The following is a 17,501-nucleotide window of genomic DNA, read 5'->3' as shown; positions in this document are numbered from 1 at the left end:
TTTGATTTTAATTTATCTCAAAAACATGGAGGTCTCCTGATGAGGGAATCCCTCAGTAATACAGGACTTTAGTAGGATTTTAAAAATAGGTGAGCCACTCCTATCAGTCCTACCCTGAAACCTCCAAGACTGGCAGTAAGTCTGGTTATCGTGAAAATCTATCAATTTGTTGCTTGGGAAAGAGAACAGAGTGAATGCTGACATGGAATATAACCAGAAACAATGTGTGGGATCTGCTTCTAGCTGAGATGTTCTAGTATCAAAAAAGAGTACGAAAGAAAAATGATTCAAAAGGTAGGTGAGTCTTTGAAAGTGTAGTCAGTTATTCTGAGTTTTAGCGTATAGAGATGATGACAGAGTCAAATTATCGGTAGCTTATAAAACATGTCTCTGGAAAATATAAAACTATGGCTAGGATTGTCAAGATTATCAAGACTGACACAAAATGTTATGCCTGTGAATGTAAGGCAGACAAAATTTAATAATTCTTCATATCATTAGTGAAAACAGACTTCTCAAGGACATTCCTAATGTTCTACTCTTTTCTCAATTAAATGGGAGCTCTGACTTAACAATGTTAAAAGTTGTTTTTCAATAACACACGATATTTATCTATCTAGATCATTTTAAAGGACATGTCATCTACTGATTAAACTATATTAAAATCTAATCAAGAAATTTATCCATAAATTAGGCAGATTAAAAATTCTTTCAAAATGTGTGCTTCTCTAAGTCTATAGAGCCATCTAGCATGATCTCAACACGCCAGACAGATCTTAAACAGCATCCTATAAATCTCAGAAGTTGTTGATCTACACAGTGAGATTATAGCATAGAAAACAAGTAACAGGGATGGGAGACTGGATATGAAGTACATACATCCACAATGTTACATTCAAAATCAAAGCAGGTAAGTCAGAGTTAATAAATATCTTACAGCAGCATTGTTAGTATTGAATTCTTGCAAGAGAGATTCTGGCTCAATGTGGGAATGCTTTTTCACTTCAAATTTAATGCAAATTGTATTTCCCACACCCCTCTAACTTCTCTTCCTCCACAACCCACCTTCAGTCCTAACCCCCTCCACCTATAAAGGAACTGTCTTTTATTATTTTATTTTATTACTAAAGTTTTGTGATAGATTTGTGTCAAACAACCAAATGGTAACATGTTACACATATGACAATGGTCTTTGTAAACTGTTATATGCATGGAAGGTAAAATAATTTGCCTCTTTTCAACTCACGCTATACGGATTAGAGGCTTTTGTGGGCTCCGAGAAGCTGAAGAATCCCAAGAAATGTAAATTTCAAGTGGCCTCAAAGATATTTCAATTCTAATTTACTTAGAAAAGAAAAGGCAAGACAAATGCTGAAAGTATAGCAGTGCAAATCTACAACAGGGAATAATGTTCAGCAGGAAAACAATTTTCTCTCATCTTTTCTATATGGTTCATTTCCCATTGGAAAAACATAATAAAATATGACAAGAGTTCACAAGTCAGACTTCATCTCCCACACAAAGAGATGGCTAAATGTTTTCTACCATATTGAAAGGCTCAGAATACTTAATAAACAGAGGGGCTCTTTTCCATAAAGACTTACTTATCCTGCTGAACGGATGTGTTTCCCTGAGAAACAGTAAGACGGTTAAAAACATTCAGTTCATTACGGGGCCGGCTTGGTGGGGAAGAAGGAGGTGAAAGACTAGCCTCTGAGGTTCCAGAATCTGAGCTACAAGAAAAAAAGAGCATTAAAATAGGTGGCTTTAATTGGTTATGATTTGTTAGGAATGTTGTAAGAAACATGCTTTTTTAAAAAAGCTTTTCATTAGAGAATTCCTTCCATCGTTCCTCTCTTCCCTTTTTTGTAAGATAAAATACACTCTGAACAGGGGCACCTGGGTGGCTCAGTCAGTTAAGGGGCTGCCTTCGGTTCAGGTCATGATCCCAGGGTCCTGGGATCGAGCCCCGCATTGGGCTCCCTGCTCGGCGGAGAGCCTGCTTCTCCCTCTCCCTCTGTCTGCTGCTCTGCCTACTTGTGCTCTCTCTACCTCTGTTAAATAAATAAAAAAAATTCTTAAAAAAAAAAAATACACTCTGAACAATTTAACTAAAAAAAAAAAAACCTTTTTCACTGGATTTTGTTACGTTGCCCACAAGATGGCACTAAAGAAAATGTTTGGTCTGCTGAAATCTAAAGTCCATTACAAATAAAGCAAGCCAAATTTATTTTAGAGTTAAAACCAAGCTACTCACTTGACAGATGGGGAAAGAGAGCCAGAGTGTTTAAGAGCGATTTGCTTTTTCAACGATTCACTTACTTTTATTTTTATATTAGTTATTTGCTCCATCCCCTACCTCCCAGTTATCCTTGAGACATTCAATCCAATAGAAACAGGCAAATTACATCTTTCGATACAGGAAGCAAGGATGATTAGAAGGATAATTTCCATGATATTCAAGTCAGCCAAACCAGTGTTCAAAGTAGAGTGTGTTGGCACAGGGGAGGGGATGGTATAAGACTGTCCACTTGGGTACAGAAAATATATGAAAACTCCTTTTTATGTTTATTTTTATGTTAAAAAATTTGCTCTACTAATATTTAAATGTAGCCTGGCACTGATACTCTCCCTCAAGACCATGTCACAGTTCTACCCGTCACATGCAGCACCTCAGGTGACCTGAGGGAGGAGTGGGTGAGCCATGGGGTAGAGAGGTGACAGGGGCTCTCACCCCCTTCATTCAACTCTCCACACGTTGTGATATTGCAATTTACAAATGCCCATTTAAGTGGATCATCAGATTATACTACGTACTGTTAAGTAAATAACACTCACAAAACAAAGTTCCTAAAAGATTTCAGCAAAACACAATTTAAACATAAAAGAACAGCAAGAGAATGGCACAACTAACACACCCTATGACTAACACTATTTCTGTCAGCTACTTTAAGGAGGTAAATCAGTGGAAGTTTCATCAGTCAAAATCAATTTCAAATTTTTCTAGAAGACTATCTGAAATACAGATTCACTAACTTTCATCTCAACTGTATATGAACTTTTACAATGATATGCACAAATAATTGAAAAATAAATAAGAGTACAGGAATCGGGGCAAGCGTTCAAATATTTTTACAGGTTTGTGTGTGACCAAGAAACATTTAGCCGAGCCAACAGCTGACTTGACTGTCCTGATTAGCCAATCAGTCATAACCATAGAGCCAGCCTACATTTGGAAAATAACTTCACCATTGTCCTTTAGCATTTAAGTGCAACAGACACTTTATGCAATCCAGTCGATAAAAAGGATGAGTCACTTACTGTTTTTGTTCCTTGGACTTTGATTTTTCTGCTTTTTCATATGCTTTTCTCCTGGTTATAGGGGAAGGCTCTGGTAGTTTCTTTTCTGATAGAGATGACTGTCTGGAACTAAAATAGAAAAAAGACTCTTTAATCATCAAATTTTAAATATATACATACAACTTTGTTTGGCAGATATTCAATCTAAAATTTTTAATAGATTAATAACTGGAACTTGAGAAAGTATTACTTGGGAACAAAAAACAAAACTAGGATAGGAATATATTATATAAGTAATTAGTTGATGGAAGCCTGACACCTATATATTTAACTTATAAATTGGCAATCTTATTAAATATATGAAACCTATTATTTTTTAATATAAATATCAATCCTATATTGCCAAATAGTTCAAATCATTTATTTGAAACATAAATGATTACGTTGATTAGAACTGTTTCAGTTGAAAAAAAGGTGTCTTTATAGTCTTACAAGAACAAAAATATTAGAATATCAGAATATGAAAAACAATGAGATTTAATGAATTAATTTGAAGACAGAGTCAAAAACAGACACACAAATAACACAATAATTTTACCTAACTAGTATTTAGATATTAGTAGCTATATAAATTTTAGTAATAAAGACATTCTTATTATAAACTTTAAATGTTGGATAATGCCTATGTAATCAACAATTTAAAACCATTATTTTTGCGTATGGTGGTAAATTCTTCTAATTTTTCTAATCAAAATTAGAAAAAATATCTTTTGCTATTTTTTTGCTGTTGTTGGCTAGTTATATTAATAAGAAAACACACTAAGGAATTAGAAAGCAATATTACCAGAATGGGCTTACATGATTCCTATTTGAAAGTGAAAGCTAAATATTTAAACTTCATGTGCCTGACTTTCTAATCAAAACAAATCACATTTCAAAAATCCTCAACAAGTTAAATCATGGGGGTCACCTGAGTAAATTATTTTACATCATGCAGTAAGTCATGCAATAATGACTTATTAAGAGTTACCACACCAACCATGTCTATCTCTTAAATTTTTACAGGATGACACAAGCACCTGAATTTACGAAAACCTGAAAACAGATCCTGTGAAGTGATAGAGTCTAAAACATATATTTTATAATCTGTCAAAAAGGATACACTTTAAAAATGAAAAAAAGCGGGGGAGGGCAAAAAGAAGGTATTACCTGAATCTGGTTTCCAAGCCATAGATTTAGTCTTGAAGTTCCAAAAGTCTCAACTCAAATCTGTTCCTAAAATCTAGTCTGTTTATATCACTACCTTCACCAAAAGCATTTCTTCAACAGTCATCTTATCAAAAAAGCACTGAAGCCATTAGCTATACTGGTTAGCAATCTCTATTAGCAAATCCAATAGTTAATTTAGTTAATTACATAGGCCACATCAAGCACATGCAAGAAAGTTGCCATCATTAAAATTAAATTTGGATCGAAAGGTAGCAGATGGGCTTACTGAATGGAAGATGACAGAAATATTTTCATGAAATGAAGGAAGTTTTAAAAAAGCTTAAAAAAAGGGAGTTATGGGAAACAGATACTCAGAGGGGGAAAGTTTGTTATATTTTATTATTTGCAGAGTCATGTAGTATGTGCCATTTTTTGGCAATATTCCTCAATATTTCTCAGTGCAGTAATGTATTCATTCCATAAATCATTTGCTAGATCATATGTGAGGGTTACTTGAAGAAAATGTCATTAAAAATCTTTACCAGTGAATAACTGATCTGATATATAATCTGATATAATTATCAAAACACACAAAGACACATAGCATATATAAACATACCAGCTTGGGTAGAGAAATCTTTGTCCTCAAGACAGTAGTGAATATTCTAAATAAGTTTTGTTTTGAACAGAATGTCTTTTGTTCATATTATCATAAATGGGAGAGAGAATATTCCCTCCTTCAAATCTTTAATAATACCAATAAAAATATCTTGTGCATTTATCCCAGATACGCAATGCAATGTGCTTCAAGGCAAAAAATTAGGAAAGCTTAAAATGATTAAGTTTGTAATTGATATTTCTTTTTCTTTATAGGGTTAGCAAAGGTTTGCTATCCTGACCAGACTCTTAGAACGAGGACATACATTAATTTAGAGCAAATTTGAGACTTTAAAGCTTCTGTTTTCTATAATGGTTTTATTGACATAACTACCTGAGATCCTAAATAAATTTTGTCTGTAATTCATAACTCAGTCTTTGTGAAAATTATAACCCTTAAAAATGACCTTTAAACTTAGAAACAACCAATGCAATTGAACAGAGAATATCTCATCTTAAATGATTTCAAATGTCAAAAAAATTAGAGGAGATAATACCTAACAGAAATTCCTTTGAAAACCAGATATCTTATTTACATAATTTTTAAAAATAGAAATAAGAAATTAGCAACATGCACATAAAAAATTAAAAAAGAAAGAAAACGAAAAAGAAAAGCCAAAAGAAAGGAAGTTAGTGTAGCTGGGCCAGACTTACATGCTGCCTATCTTAGAAGGGAAGCCAGATGGGGGAGGGAGCTCTTTTTCCCTAGCAGAAGTACCACTTGTCTCTGTATTCATTCCAATCTCTTGCCCTTCTGCAACAGGTGTAAGAGGGCCAGGCAAGGAGGCATCTCCTGTACTAGTATCTGAGGCTAGTTCACTGCTATCTGCATACAGCAATTCCATTTGAGTGGTGGTTCTCCTTCGGGCCTAGTCAGAGAATGGAAGGAAAAGCAATCAGGAGCAAACTTCTGCAGAGATGATTAGGGAATAGAGATTTAATATTAGTTTGAAATAGGTAAAAACATTGAGCATGTCATTTCCTAGCAAGTGTGTCAAACATAGCATGTAAGATAGTGACAAGCCAGAGCTATAGCCAGATAAGACCTTTAGAGGCCACAATAACAGCCAACATTTTATATTGTACTTACTGTATGCCAGGCATTGTTCAAACACCTTATTATATTAGCAGGTACTATCATTATCCCAATTCACAAATGAGGAAACTAAGGCACAGAGAAGCTAAGTAATTGACCCAAAATCACACAACTGGTAAGTGGCAAAGCCAGATTCAAAAACAAGCAATTTGCCACCCTGCCACTCATGGGCAGCTCCCTCAACACAGAATTTTTTTTAAAAAATGAAAGAAGAAAGAAATTAAACCAAAAGTTAACTGCAGGGAAGCTCAACTAAATTCTGATTTTTCTTATGTTTAAATGCTTTTTTTAATATCACTTTTAAATTTTATTTTAATATCGCTTTTTAAATCTGCCTCTCAGTTTTTGGGACCTTGTCCTCCTGATGCCTTGGCTGTGTTTTTAACCTGCCTGCTAGGTAATTCAACACCAGCCTGCACCAGCTCTCAGCAGCACGGTGAGGCAGGGGAAGGTTATTTTCCTAGAATCTAAACTCACTACACACATTCCTTACCTTACTCTTGAAAACTGACTACCCTGTTGTTGCTCAGTTGTTATTATCACTAAGGTAATTAAAGGATAAGCAAGGTATTTATCAGATTATAAGCCTCTAAAGAGCAAACACCCTGTTTTATTCAACTTTATATCCCCTATACTCAGCATAGTGCTGGTACATACCTATTTAACATATACAGTCAACTTTATTTTTTCAGTGATGAAAAATAGATGATATGAGCTCCTTTCAGGTATCTCTGCAATTCAAAAGGAGTAGTAGGTAGCACCTCAGAAAATTTCTGGGAAAAGGAAAGCCCTCCGACCAGTTTTTTACCTGGTCAGTTCTCCTCACTGCCAACAGACCAAGGCAGAGAGGAATCATGTTCTTAGGAATCCCTAAGTACAGTGGTTCCTTCAGGAGATTACTTTTAGGGCCCAACTTCACACCTCTCTGGCAGCCCAGCAGGGCATGAATAACTAGGCTTTCACGGGGCCTAAAAGACATTCAGGACCTTAACAGATTCTCTCCTCCACTTAAGATCGGATCCAAACCATACTAGGATGTTTTCTTTGAGTTTGGGTAACTTCTGTTTAGTCACTCAGAAAAATAAAACACAAACCACATGTTGCAAGGATCATACATAGAGCCTGGCAACATTTTTTTTGTGGGGGGGATTGGTTTGACCAGTGTTTTAAAGATCAGGAAATCCTACATAAAAATCTATATTTAAGGCTTCTTTGGAAAAAACAGAATATCTAGAAGTCTCAGGCCTATATTCCTCATGACAAAAATGAGCGAGAGTTAAGTGGTGGTTATTTGCTTAGAAGAGGCATGTCCTCTTCAGGTAATCATGACTCCTACTCATTATTTTACAGCTAGCCAAATTACTCATTTATATTACCTGACTGTTCACTACGGGCCTTCAATCTGTCCGATTTCATTTGCACAGTGTTATTCTTTCAGGTTCTGATTCTCTCCATTCATTTATCAAATATTTACTAAGCACTACAAGAATTCTTTGTTTTTAAACATCTTAAGATAATGGTTAGTTAATTCATCCACTATCAAATGCTACCAACTCTCAATCTGAAACGTACTATGTGTATCTTACACATTTAACAGCATGTGTCGCCGATATTTTTTTAAACCTTACAAATACGCATTATAGCCTCATTGCTTTTTAATACAACATGATGATTAAGAGTTGGCTTATCATTCAAACCACCTCAGGATACTAGTGTAACAAAATAAATATGAAACACTATGACATACTAGAATGTTAAAACTTCAAAAGTTTCCTGTTAATTTAAAAATTTTGCAAATTCATGCTGTTTGCCACTACACGGTCTACAATCTCCTATATTATTAGGAAACTTAGGTGACTTTAATAAATTAGCACATTACTTCCTTAATGGGTAATAAAACTTTTAGGAAAAACCTGGAGAAAAAAAGAATTGGTCTCCACCATCATATCTTCTCTAGTAGAAAAAGTGCAATAATGTGCTAAAGCACAAGTTCTGCGAAGCAGAAATGTTTCAATATAATTTTTCCCAAAGGAGAATATGGTAATATAGAACTAAATTTCTTACACATGGGAGCTCTGGTAAAAGTATGCCAATTTGCTAACCTACTAAGGGTCTGAAACCTATGTGTGTGTTTGTTTATTTCTTTATTTTTGAGAGAGAGAGCGTGCAAGCGTGGGGAGATGGGGAGAGGAGGTGGAGAGGCAGGAGAGAGAGAATGTTAAGCAGGCTCCACACCCAGCACAGAGCCGGCACAGGGCTCGATCTCATGACCCTGAGATCATGACCTGAGCCAAAATCAACAGTTGAACACTTAACCAGCTGAGCCACCCAGGCACCCCTGAAACCTATGTGTTTAATAGTGATAACAAAAAACAGTGGGAAAGGATGCTTACCTGCTATTTTCAATTCTCCTTACCTTGCTTTTAGGTTTCACTTCACCACAAAGTTTCATAAGGTCTGAAGATAGTGTGCTATACACAAATAAATAATTAACCACAGATTCAAGGGGAACTTATAGAAAACTGTCTTCTATGCTTATAACTATAGAAAACATCTTACATGTCTATGGGTAAGAAAAGACAATACTTAAAATCAAAATGAACTAATTAAAAAATAATTCATTTTCTTTCTTTAAATATCCTGGTAAATTTTATTTTAAAAATTTGTGGTGGTTAAATATGGCTTAATTTGGTTTCCATAATACTGTTTTTAGTGCTATTCACTTAGCCATAAAATTCAAATCAGTTGTTTTATGGTAATTGTTTGAAGCAACAAGATAAAAGTATTTAAAATATTACAGAAACAAGTAAAATCTATTAAGTTTCTACAGGCTCTCTTACCTTCCTTCTGATCCTGGGCTGTTTAAAGGTACGTCTTCATCAGTACTATCCTCTACATTTTCTAAAAAAAAAAATGTCCAAAACCTAGGTATTATCCACATGTCATAATTTGAATGATTGAAATCTCCATGCCATAATCAACATCAGCCCAACGTCTCAATATAGGCAGTTTGGTTTTAGTTACTGAATCTGACTAGAAATGTAGAAAAATATTTCTAAGAAACCCCTCTGATTATGTGTCCTAAAATGAGAAAAAGTGTTCAAAATAAGAAAAATCACAAGTTCGAATCATAAAACATAGAAGAACGACATTCATAGGATGGAAAAGAGATATGTATCTATCAGAGTATGTGTAATTGTATATATTTTTCAGAGTATGTATTTATCCCACGCCATCCAAACATATGAAAAACCACTGAGTAAAATATAAGATTAAAATAAATGTTGCACGAGCTCCCTTTAATGTATTAAGCCAATTTCAAAAACTACGTAAGTGTAAACATACTTGCTATATTTTAATCAGTATGCCGACTTACTTAAATAGTTTCCTTTATTTTTAGTCTTGTTTTCAAGTAGAGAGTAAGAGTGTGTGCGTGTGTGAAGGTATTCAGAAGTTACACATCAGCATGCAGCTCATTCACACGTACATAAAAGACAAAAACAATACGTTTGCATGCAACGGTTTTGTAACTGAATACAAGTAAAATCACCACTATTTCAGAACAACTGTAACAGACTAGTAAAAGAGAGGAGGAAAAAGCAAACAAGGAAACTAGTAGGAAGTCAATAAATCAAAGAGCCATTGAAAGTAAACTATGTAAAATGCCAGTGAGCCCATAACACAGGTGCAGGTTTTTAAAACATACACATTTTATTATAAAACCAACCCACAAAAGTAACATTATAAATTACATATATTAATGAAAATTATGTATGATTCATCCCCTTTCAACTTTTAATTTTATACATGTGGATTGTGGACAACTAATTCCTTTTTCTGATGCTCCCTTTCTTCTTCACTGGTTAGCAGATACTTTGTTAGAAATTCAGTAATGCTTGATATGTGATAGTATTATCTAAAATGGAGCCCATCTAGGACCCATTCAAAGGGAATTTATTTTCTGAAGTGAAGAAAATGGTGGTCTTGAAGGCAATGTGTATCTGAAAGCCCAGCACTGGAGGGAGGCTCAAGAACTTACTTCACAGACAGGATAACTGAGTGCCAAGGTGACTGCCTTAGTTAATAATAGAGAACATGAGGTTATAAAGAAATGACAAACTAGTCTCTATTTCCCCATGTATAAAAGCGGGCTAAGATTGGCTAGTATTTTTCTTGTAGAAACCAGTTAGTATGAAACCAGTTAGTATGTTAAACATCATGTGAGTGCTTAGTAAAAACTTAACTCCTGCTGAAGCATGTATGGTTAATTAGAGATAATTACGGTTTGACATAACCAAACTGGCAAAAGGGTAGAGGCCCCCCATGCAGAAAGTCACCAGATCAAACTCCTCTTCAGGACTGAGCTTGGTCTGAGCACTATAGTCTTCTGGGCAACCAGTCACACCATCAGCCCACTGCTGTACTCCTAACTTTGAGAACACACATCCAGGCCACTGCCAACTTCGTTTCTCATCACCACAGAATTAAAGCTAAAGGCAAAGACTTGCAACTCCCGGATGCCTTAAAGTTCATCTTTATCAGTTAAATTTGCACAGTCTCACTTCACTGGAAGTTAACCAAGCATTTTTAAGTCTTTAAGTTATTTAAAAAAAAAGTCATAAAAATAGTATATAGAAAAGGGTTAACATAGCAGCCTAAAGACCACTATCCTAAGAAAGGCCCTGCTTGCAAAGTTGGACTTTGTCTGGCATCTGGAAACTTGACTCGCAGAGTGTCCCCAGTCACTAGTCAACTACTGAAGGTACTTGAAGGTACTTAGAATGTTTGTGCAAACGATACGGTCTATGCTAAACTCCTGGGAGTCTTGAATCCTGGTACATACTACATAGATGGTATGTATGTGACCAGTCCCCAGGAAAAACTTCAGGTTCTAAGTGTATGGACTTCCCTGGGCATAAACGTTGTACACATGCTGCTGCATTTTCATTCCAGAGGGAAAGGAACATTCTGTGTTAACTCCCCAGGAGAGAGCATAGGGAAAACCAGACCTGGATTCCTCTAGGCTACATCTTTGTTTTTTTTACCCTTATGATCCAGCTGTGTATCCTTCCTACACTGCTCTCATGAATCTTTGCCATGAATACAACCATATGCTGAGCCCCACGAGTCTTCATAGCAAGTCTCTGAAGATAGAGATGATCTTAGGGACCCTAACACAGTTAGGGAAAAAAGAAAAGGATAATAAAAATGTTCTTCAAAGGCTATAAAAGTACACACACATTAACAAGGCCTACCCTCTAACCTTATGTTCCATCATTCTAGGCCATGTACTTGTTGCTCAGGGCACCAACCTGCCTGAAGGCCCCATGCACACAATACTGTGACTGAGTCTCTGCATTTTAGTTTAGTCATTGCCTGGAGTGACTCCTCTCTGTTCCCCTTTCACCTTGTCTTTTGCCTAGCTAACTCTTTTTCTTCTTTTGTGTTTCAGCTCAAATGTCACGTCCTCCAAAAAGCTTTTATCAACTCCTCCCTTCCTACTGGCTGGCCCCACTCTGTGTTCCTATAACTCCCTATATATATCTCAATCACTGCCCTCAATGAATGTATCATACTCTGTTCATGGTCTGTCACCCTCTGCAAGGAATCAAGTCGATGAGGGCAAGATTTTGTGTCTTATTTGAATCCCAGCACTCAGCCCAAGGCTTGAGGTAAAATTGGAGTTCAGTACAGTTCTCTGGCTTCTGAGGACTTAAGTTCCATTTTTTTTTCCCTCCAAGCACCTCTAGGCTAGATTATGGCCCCCTCTAGAGCACAGATTTCAGTCACAGAGACAGGTTACATCAGCTGAATGGGTTTCCACTCTGGGCTTCGGACCCTTTTTCAGCCAAAGATAAATGAAAGTTGTTTGAAAGTTATGAAAAAGTAGCACTGCCCATCAAATTAGCAGTTGAATGTCTTCTGCACAAAAGGACATTAAGAAGGACATTTGCATTTTCTTCCAAGTTAAAAGAGACAATGAACTTAAGCAAGGATTTACTTATTACTAGAGGTTGGGCCGCAAAGAACAAAGACAAGGATTAGGAGAGGGAGGGGGGAAGAACAGGAAGAAAGGAAACGTGGAATATCAAAAATTCTAGTTATAATCCAGGAATTTGGGCAATCTGGATTACGAAATAACCAATCCTGCTTTTTTTCCCTGTACTTGTTATAGCTTGAGCAGATTAAAAGTAGTAGCTTTTCCATACCCTAAATTATGCAGTGGATCTCAAGGAAATACTACGTTGAGATTAATATGTGATATAAACATCTAAAAAAAATCAAATAGCTCATGTGTTTTATTTGTGTAACAGCTTACTTAAAACAAATTTAGATGTATAGATTGTGTTTATTCTAATGACACAGACAGGTAAGTACATTTACTCTTTCAGTTACAGTCCTTTCCTTTAAGTATAAAAACTTTGGGCAGCTGTGTACTTAGAAAAAGAAAAGTTCAGATCAGAATTTGAAATAATTTTAATTAAATAAAAACTGTTCCAACATAATCATTCAGAAAAATGGCAACTAATAAAATTGCCCTGATACACCTGGTCCTTCATGTGTATAATCACTATGAGGATTGGGTGTAGTTGATGTGAATGTTATAATGACAAGAGAAAGAGGTTGAAAATTTGTATACATGGTGATCTCTAAAGCCCATTCTAATCTGAAAATATTATAATTATAAATATTGTTTCAATCTGTTCATATAAAATGCTCTGAAGTTTTATTCAATTTATAATGTTAAAATGTATGTTGAATTTTACAAAAATTAAGAATAGCTGAGAATCTATAAAATATATACCAAAGATATATGCTAAGGACAGTTAATTATGAGGTTAAAACAACAGATGCAAGTTAACAGATATACTTAAAAATTAAAAAGAAATGTGTACTCCATTTTTTTCCTATAAGAAAGAGAAAGAAGGGCTTATGAAACTGGAGCCACAGCTGGAGGTCAAAAAATAAAAGAGAAAATTAACTAAAGCCTACTTCTTTAAATATCTAATAGTTTTTAAATCAAGAATGTATAGGAAAGACAAAAGACTTAGTATGTTTGTGATCATGGATACATTTCAAAAAAGATCATGCAAAAACCAGTTGGCTGCCAATAAAAATTTTAAACATAAGATGTACCACAATTAGTGTACATGAACAATTAGTAATTCATGCAGCTGTAGGGTACACAGAAAGCTAAACATACTTACCTAAAGGTATGCTATCTAGATCTGTGTAAATAACAGCAAAAAGGAAACAAAAAGCAATACTCCAATCAAAACAGATCCAATGTTAAGAATTCCCACATAAAACAAGATTATGTACCATTTATAAGATATGTAGAATAGATGCCATAGAAAACATTATTTTTCAAGGCAGTTAGATATGCAGAGTAAAGTAATGAAACTTGGTTAATGTTTTAAATAACCAATTCAGAAACTTGGTTGACCCACAAAAACTAATTGCTTAATAAGGTTAAATAAGCCTTTTTAAGTTGGTAATCGTTTCTTGGAATGACAATAATTACATCCCCCCAAATTTATACATGCAAATTAAAGAAGAAATAATTATTAAAAGCATAAGTAAATATAGCATCTATTCAGTCAAGCAATAGGGGAAAGAGGTATAGTATAGCATTCTCGAAGAGCAAAGCTACCATGCAATTCATTTAACTGAAATTTAGTCCAAATTACCTTGTAAAGCATGCCCTAGTAAAGCATCTAGCTCAGGATTTAATTCTGCTTTCTCTTTCAACATATGGAATAGGAGCTGGTTTTGTGTAGCACTGGTTATTTCAGTTTGTTTAAGCCGACCTTCAAGTACTTTAATTTGAGCCTCTTTCTGGGCAGCCTGAAGACCCTGTAATTAGACAGAAACATACCAACAACACCAACAATTATCTTAAGTCATACAAAACAGAATCTACTTAAAGATCTGTATCAAACAGCAAATGTATATAATACGTGGACTTTGAAATCAGATAGACCTTGATTCATCAAAGCTCCTCCACTTACTGGCCTGGTGACCTTGAGCTAATTACCTTATCTTCCTGATTCAGTCTCCTTGTATGTATAATGATAGGAATGATACCTACTTCCTAGCACACTGTAAAGATTAAGTGGGAGAACATAAAATAAAGGGTCTAGCACAGTCCCAAAGTGGTAAAAAAAAAAAAAAAAAGGTGACTCCGAAATCATTATCACCTTCAACAATTAGGTATAAGTTTCCTACAGGTGACAGGTTAATAATACATTTACATTCAAAGAGGAGGGAAGTGCCACTGTATTTTTTTTCCTTTCTGATTTTCTTTTGAGCTGTAAAGAATCAATATAGGGGCGCCTGGATGGTTCAGTCGTTAAGGGTCTGCCTTCAGCTCAGGTCACAATCCCAGGGTCCTGGGATTGATCCCCGCATCGGGCTCCCTGCTCCGCCGGAAGCCTGCTTTTCCCTCTGCCACTCCCCTTGCTTGTGCTCCCTCTCTCGCTATGTCTCTCTCTGTCAAATAAATAAATAAAATGTTTAAAAGAAAAAACTTCTTTAAAAAAAAATCAATATTAAACCAAAGTTATGATACCAAATTTGTTTGCACCCCAAGAGATTTTCCTTTTCATTTTTCCTTTGTTAAAGCAAAAGATGAATTATTTCTTGTTTAAGTTGTTTATCTCTTCTAATACACAAGCACAATGGATGACAAGCTAATGGAATTGATCGAAATAGTGCTGACTTTTCTTAACTCTAAAGAAAGATAAAAGAATGCTTTTCAATTTAAAAAAATCTTACTTATTACAGAGGAAAGGGTCACTGGAGAAAGATAAACAAAATGAATTAATCAAAACTTAGGTTTTCCATAATGGTGTAGTTAGATCATACCTTATTGATACCCATTGACAGGAAGTGATCTAGCAGGTATCGGGCTTCTGTAAGCGTGCAAGCATTAATGACTGCAGTGACATCCAATGTTTCTCCTTCTTCCTACATCAAACGAGCATATGATGAAAATTATTTTGAGCTGAATGTATTCAAACAGAGGCAAAAGCCTATTATTCCATTTATTTATTTGGTAGTGTCGGGTTAGTTAATAAGACTCCTTAGAAAAATGTAAAATATGATCTCTACCCCAAGAAATATATGTGCTAGTTGAAAAGAAAAAACACACTTGAGCAGTTAAGAATTCAAGATGGATTAATAAATGATATACATTTTTAAACATTTTTGATTTTACAAACAATAAATAATATCACAAAATCAACAAAGAAATCTGGAGAGCAGGCAGGGAGTTATATCAATGCAAAATCTAAGAATCATATTAAACCAATAAATAAAAAATTCCTTGATATAAAAATTCAAAGTGCTTTTCATGATAAATATGAAAATATCTTCCTTAAGCCATTAACCACATTTTTTTACAATTACAAACCTTTGCTTCTTCCATCTGCATGATGTTGGCTTGACAATCAGAGATACTGTCATTGATGTAATCTATATTAGCAGTTAATGACTCCATCTCCTCATTGATGTTAACCACATTTTTATCTCCCTCTCCACTCTCCTTGACTATCTTTTCCCGTCTTTTTGAAAGTTTCTCTCGTCTTTTTGTGAGATCTTCCCGTTGCTATTGAGAAAACAGACTGGATTTCAAGAAATAATATTGATCCAGGACATTATGCTAAGTGAAATAAGTGAGTCACAAAGGGACAAATACTGCAAGATTCCATTCAGATGAGGTATATAAAATAGTCAAACTCATAGATGCACTAAATAAAATGGCAGTTGCCAGGGGCTGGGGGAGGTGCTGTTCAATGGGTATGAAGTATCAGTTACGTAAGATGAGTAAGTTCTAGAGATCCGCTGTACAACACTGTGCCTATAGTTAACAACACTGTGCTGTACACTTAAAAATGTGTTAAGAAGGCTGATCTCATGCTGTCTGTTCTTCCCATAATTAAAACAAAGCAAAACAAAAAAAGAAATGATATTCATCTATTCAAACACATTACAATCAAAACTCACCAAAAAAAAAGAAAAAAAATTGGTGAGTATTAATTTACCCAGAGCTCAAATTTGGAAAACTAAAATTAACAGCCAGCTAAGGAAGAGCATATCTATGCTCTATTTTCCACACCTTGAGGAGTCTATTCATATCCGCCTCCATATTGGAAATAGTCATTTTCTGCATGATGATGTCTGTGACCCTGCGCTCAAGAAGCTGCCACTTCATGCGAGCTGTCTTGGAAGTAAACACTCGGCCAGTCAGTCCTTTCCTCTGATATTTTTTTCTATAATCACATAAAAACAGACAAACATAATTACTTATGTGCAATCAATTACTAGATTGTATACTGCCAAATAATGAGCTGTTTTCCATCGAAGTCCAACATTTAATAATAATGCCACAAAGATTATGTCAGAAGGAATAGAAGAATTGTACTGACCTGGTTCCATTTGTTGTGGGCGTTGGTAAGGCCTGGACTCTTGCCACAGGAATTCTCATTTTCTGCTGGGCTCCTGCCCTTGATACATCTGCTTCCACAGCAGCTGCACTGGAACCCGCGTCCTGCGGGGTATCAGATGAGCTCAGCTTCCGAGTGACTTTCCCAGCCACTCTATCTGACATGGGCCTCACTTGCCTACGAAGAGCTGTAACCTGAAAGAGCAAGAGAGATTGGCTTATTCTCCTCATCTACAGAAATATATCATTTACCTCAAAGCCAGAATGTTTCCCCCAAATGATTGACTTGCCTCTTCAGTTTTGCGTCGAAGAACCACTTCTTGGTTTCTTTTTTGGGCTTCCAGAAGTCTAAGTTGATGCTATAAGATAATAACAAATAAGTTAAAATGGTAAACTGAAAGATATGATGCTTTCTACTCCTGCATTAATATAGTCCCCCATCCCATTGTGAACTATAACAGTTCTTAGCAGAATATGAGCTAACAACAACCTTGCATCCATTACTACAAATAAGGATATTTTATTCCCATAAATAAAAATGCATACTGATACAGCCACCTTTTTCTAAAAAATGAAGTTATCTCTGTGACATACTTTTATTTAAGATACAATATATAATACTTACTATACACAAGTACTTTTCTAAATCCTTTTAAATATTCTATCATTTCATTTTTGCTAGACATTTTGTTTTGCTAGCTGAGGCATGAACAGGAAGAAATACAGCTTAGAATATTTTCAATAAAGTCACTTTATAATATATACAGTAATTATTAACTCTGTTTTAAATAT

At 35.2% G+C, this 17,501-nt stretch overlaps 1 protein-coding gene across 1 annotated transcript in view; it reads right to left on the bottom strand.

Annotated features, from left to right (window-relative positions):
- Positions 1–17,501, bottom strand: part of KIF21A (kinesin family member 21A) — a 145,956-nt gene that overhangs the window by 25,162 nt on the left and 103,293 nt on the right. Inside the window, exons 20-31 of the mRNA XM_073877710.1 lie at positions 17,000–17,068; positions 16,693–16,904; positions 16,383–16,536; positions 15,678–15,872; positions 15,131–15,232; positions 13,954–14,119; positions 13,471–13,491; positions 9,103–9,163; positions 8,679–8,733; positions 5,821–6,035; positions 3,322–3,429; positions 1,605–1,733 (exon numbers count right to left, since the gene is read on the bottom strand). Coding sequence (XP_073733811.1) covers positions 1,605–1,733; positions 3,322–3,429; positions 5,821–6,035; positions 8,679–8,733; positions 9,103–9,163; positions 13,471–13,491; positions 13,954–14,119; positions 15,131–15,232; positions 15,678–15,872; positions 16,383–16,536; positions 16,693–16,904; positions 17,000–17,068 — 1,487 coding nt within the window. The remainder of the gene's footprint in view (positions 1–1,604; positions 1,734–3,321; positions 3,430–5,820; positions 6,036–8,678; positions 8,734–9,102; positions 9,164–13,470; positions 13,492–13,953; positions 14,120–15,130; positions 15,233–15,677; positions 15,873–16,382; positions 16,537–16,692; positions 16,905–16,999; positions 17,069–17,501) is intronic.

This window comes from Callorhinus ursinus, unplaced genomic scaffold (genome assembly GCF_003265705.2).
Source record: "Callorhinus ursinus isolate GAN/ISIS: 27379988/994484 unplaced genomic scaffold, GSC_fseal_2.0 scaffold27, whole genome shotgun sequence".
Lineage (NCBI taxonomy): Eukaryota > Metazoa > Chordata > Mammalia > Carnivora > Otariidae > Callorhinus > Callorhinus ursinus.
Note: the sequence above shows the minus strand (reverse complement) of the source record. Positions and strands in the feature narration are given on the sequence as shown.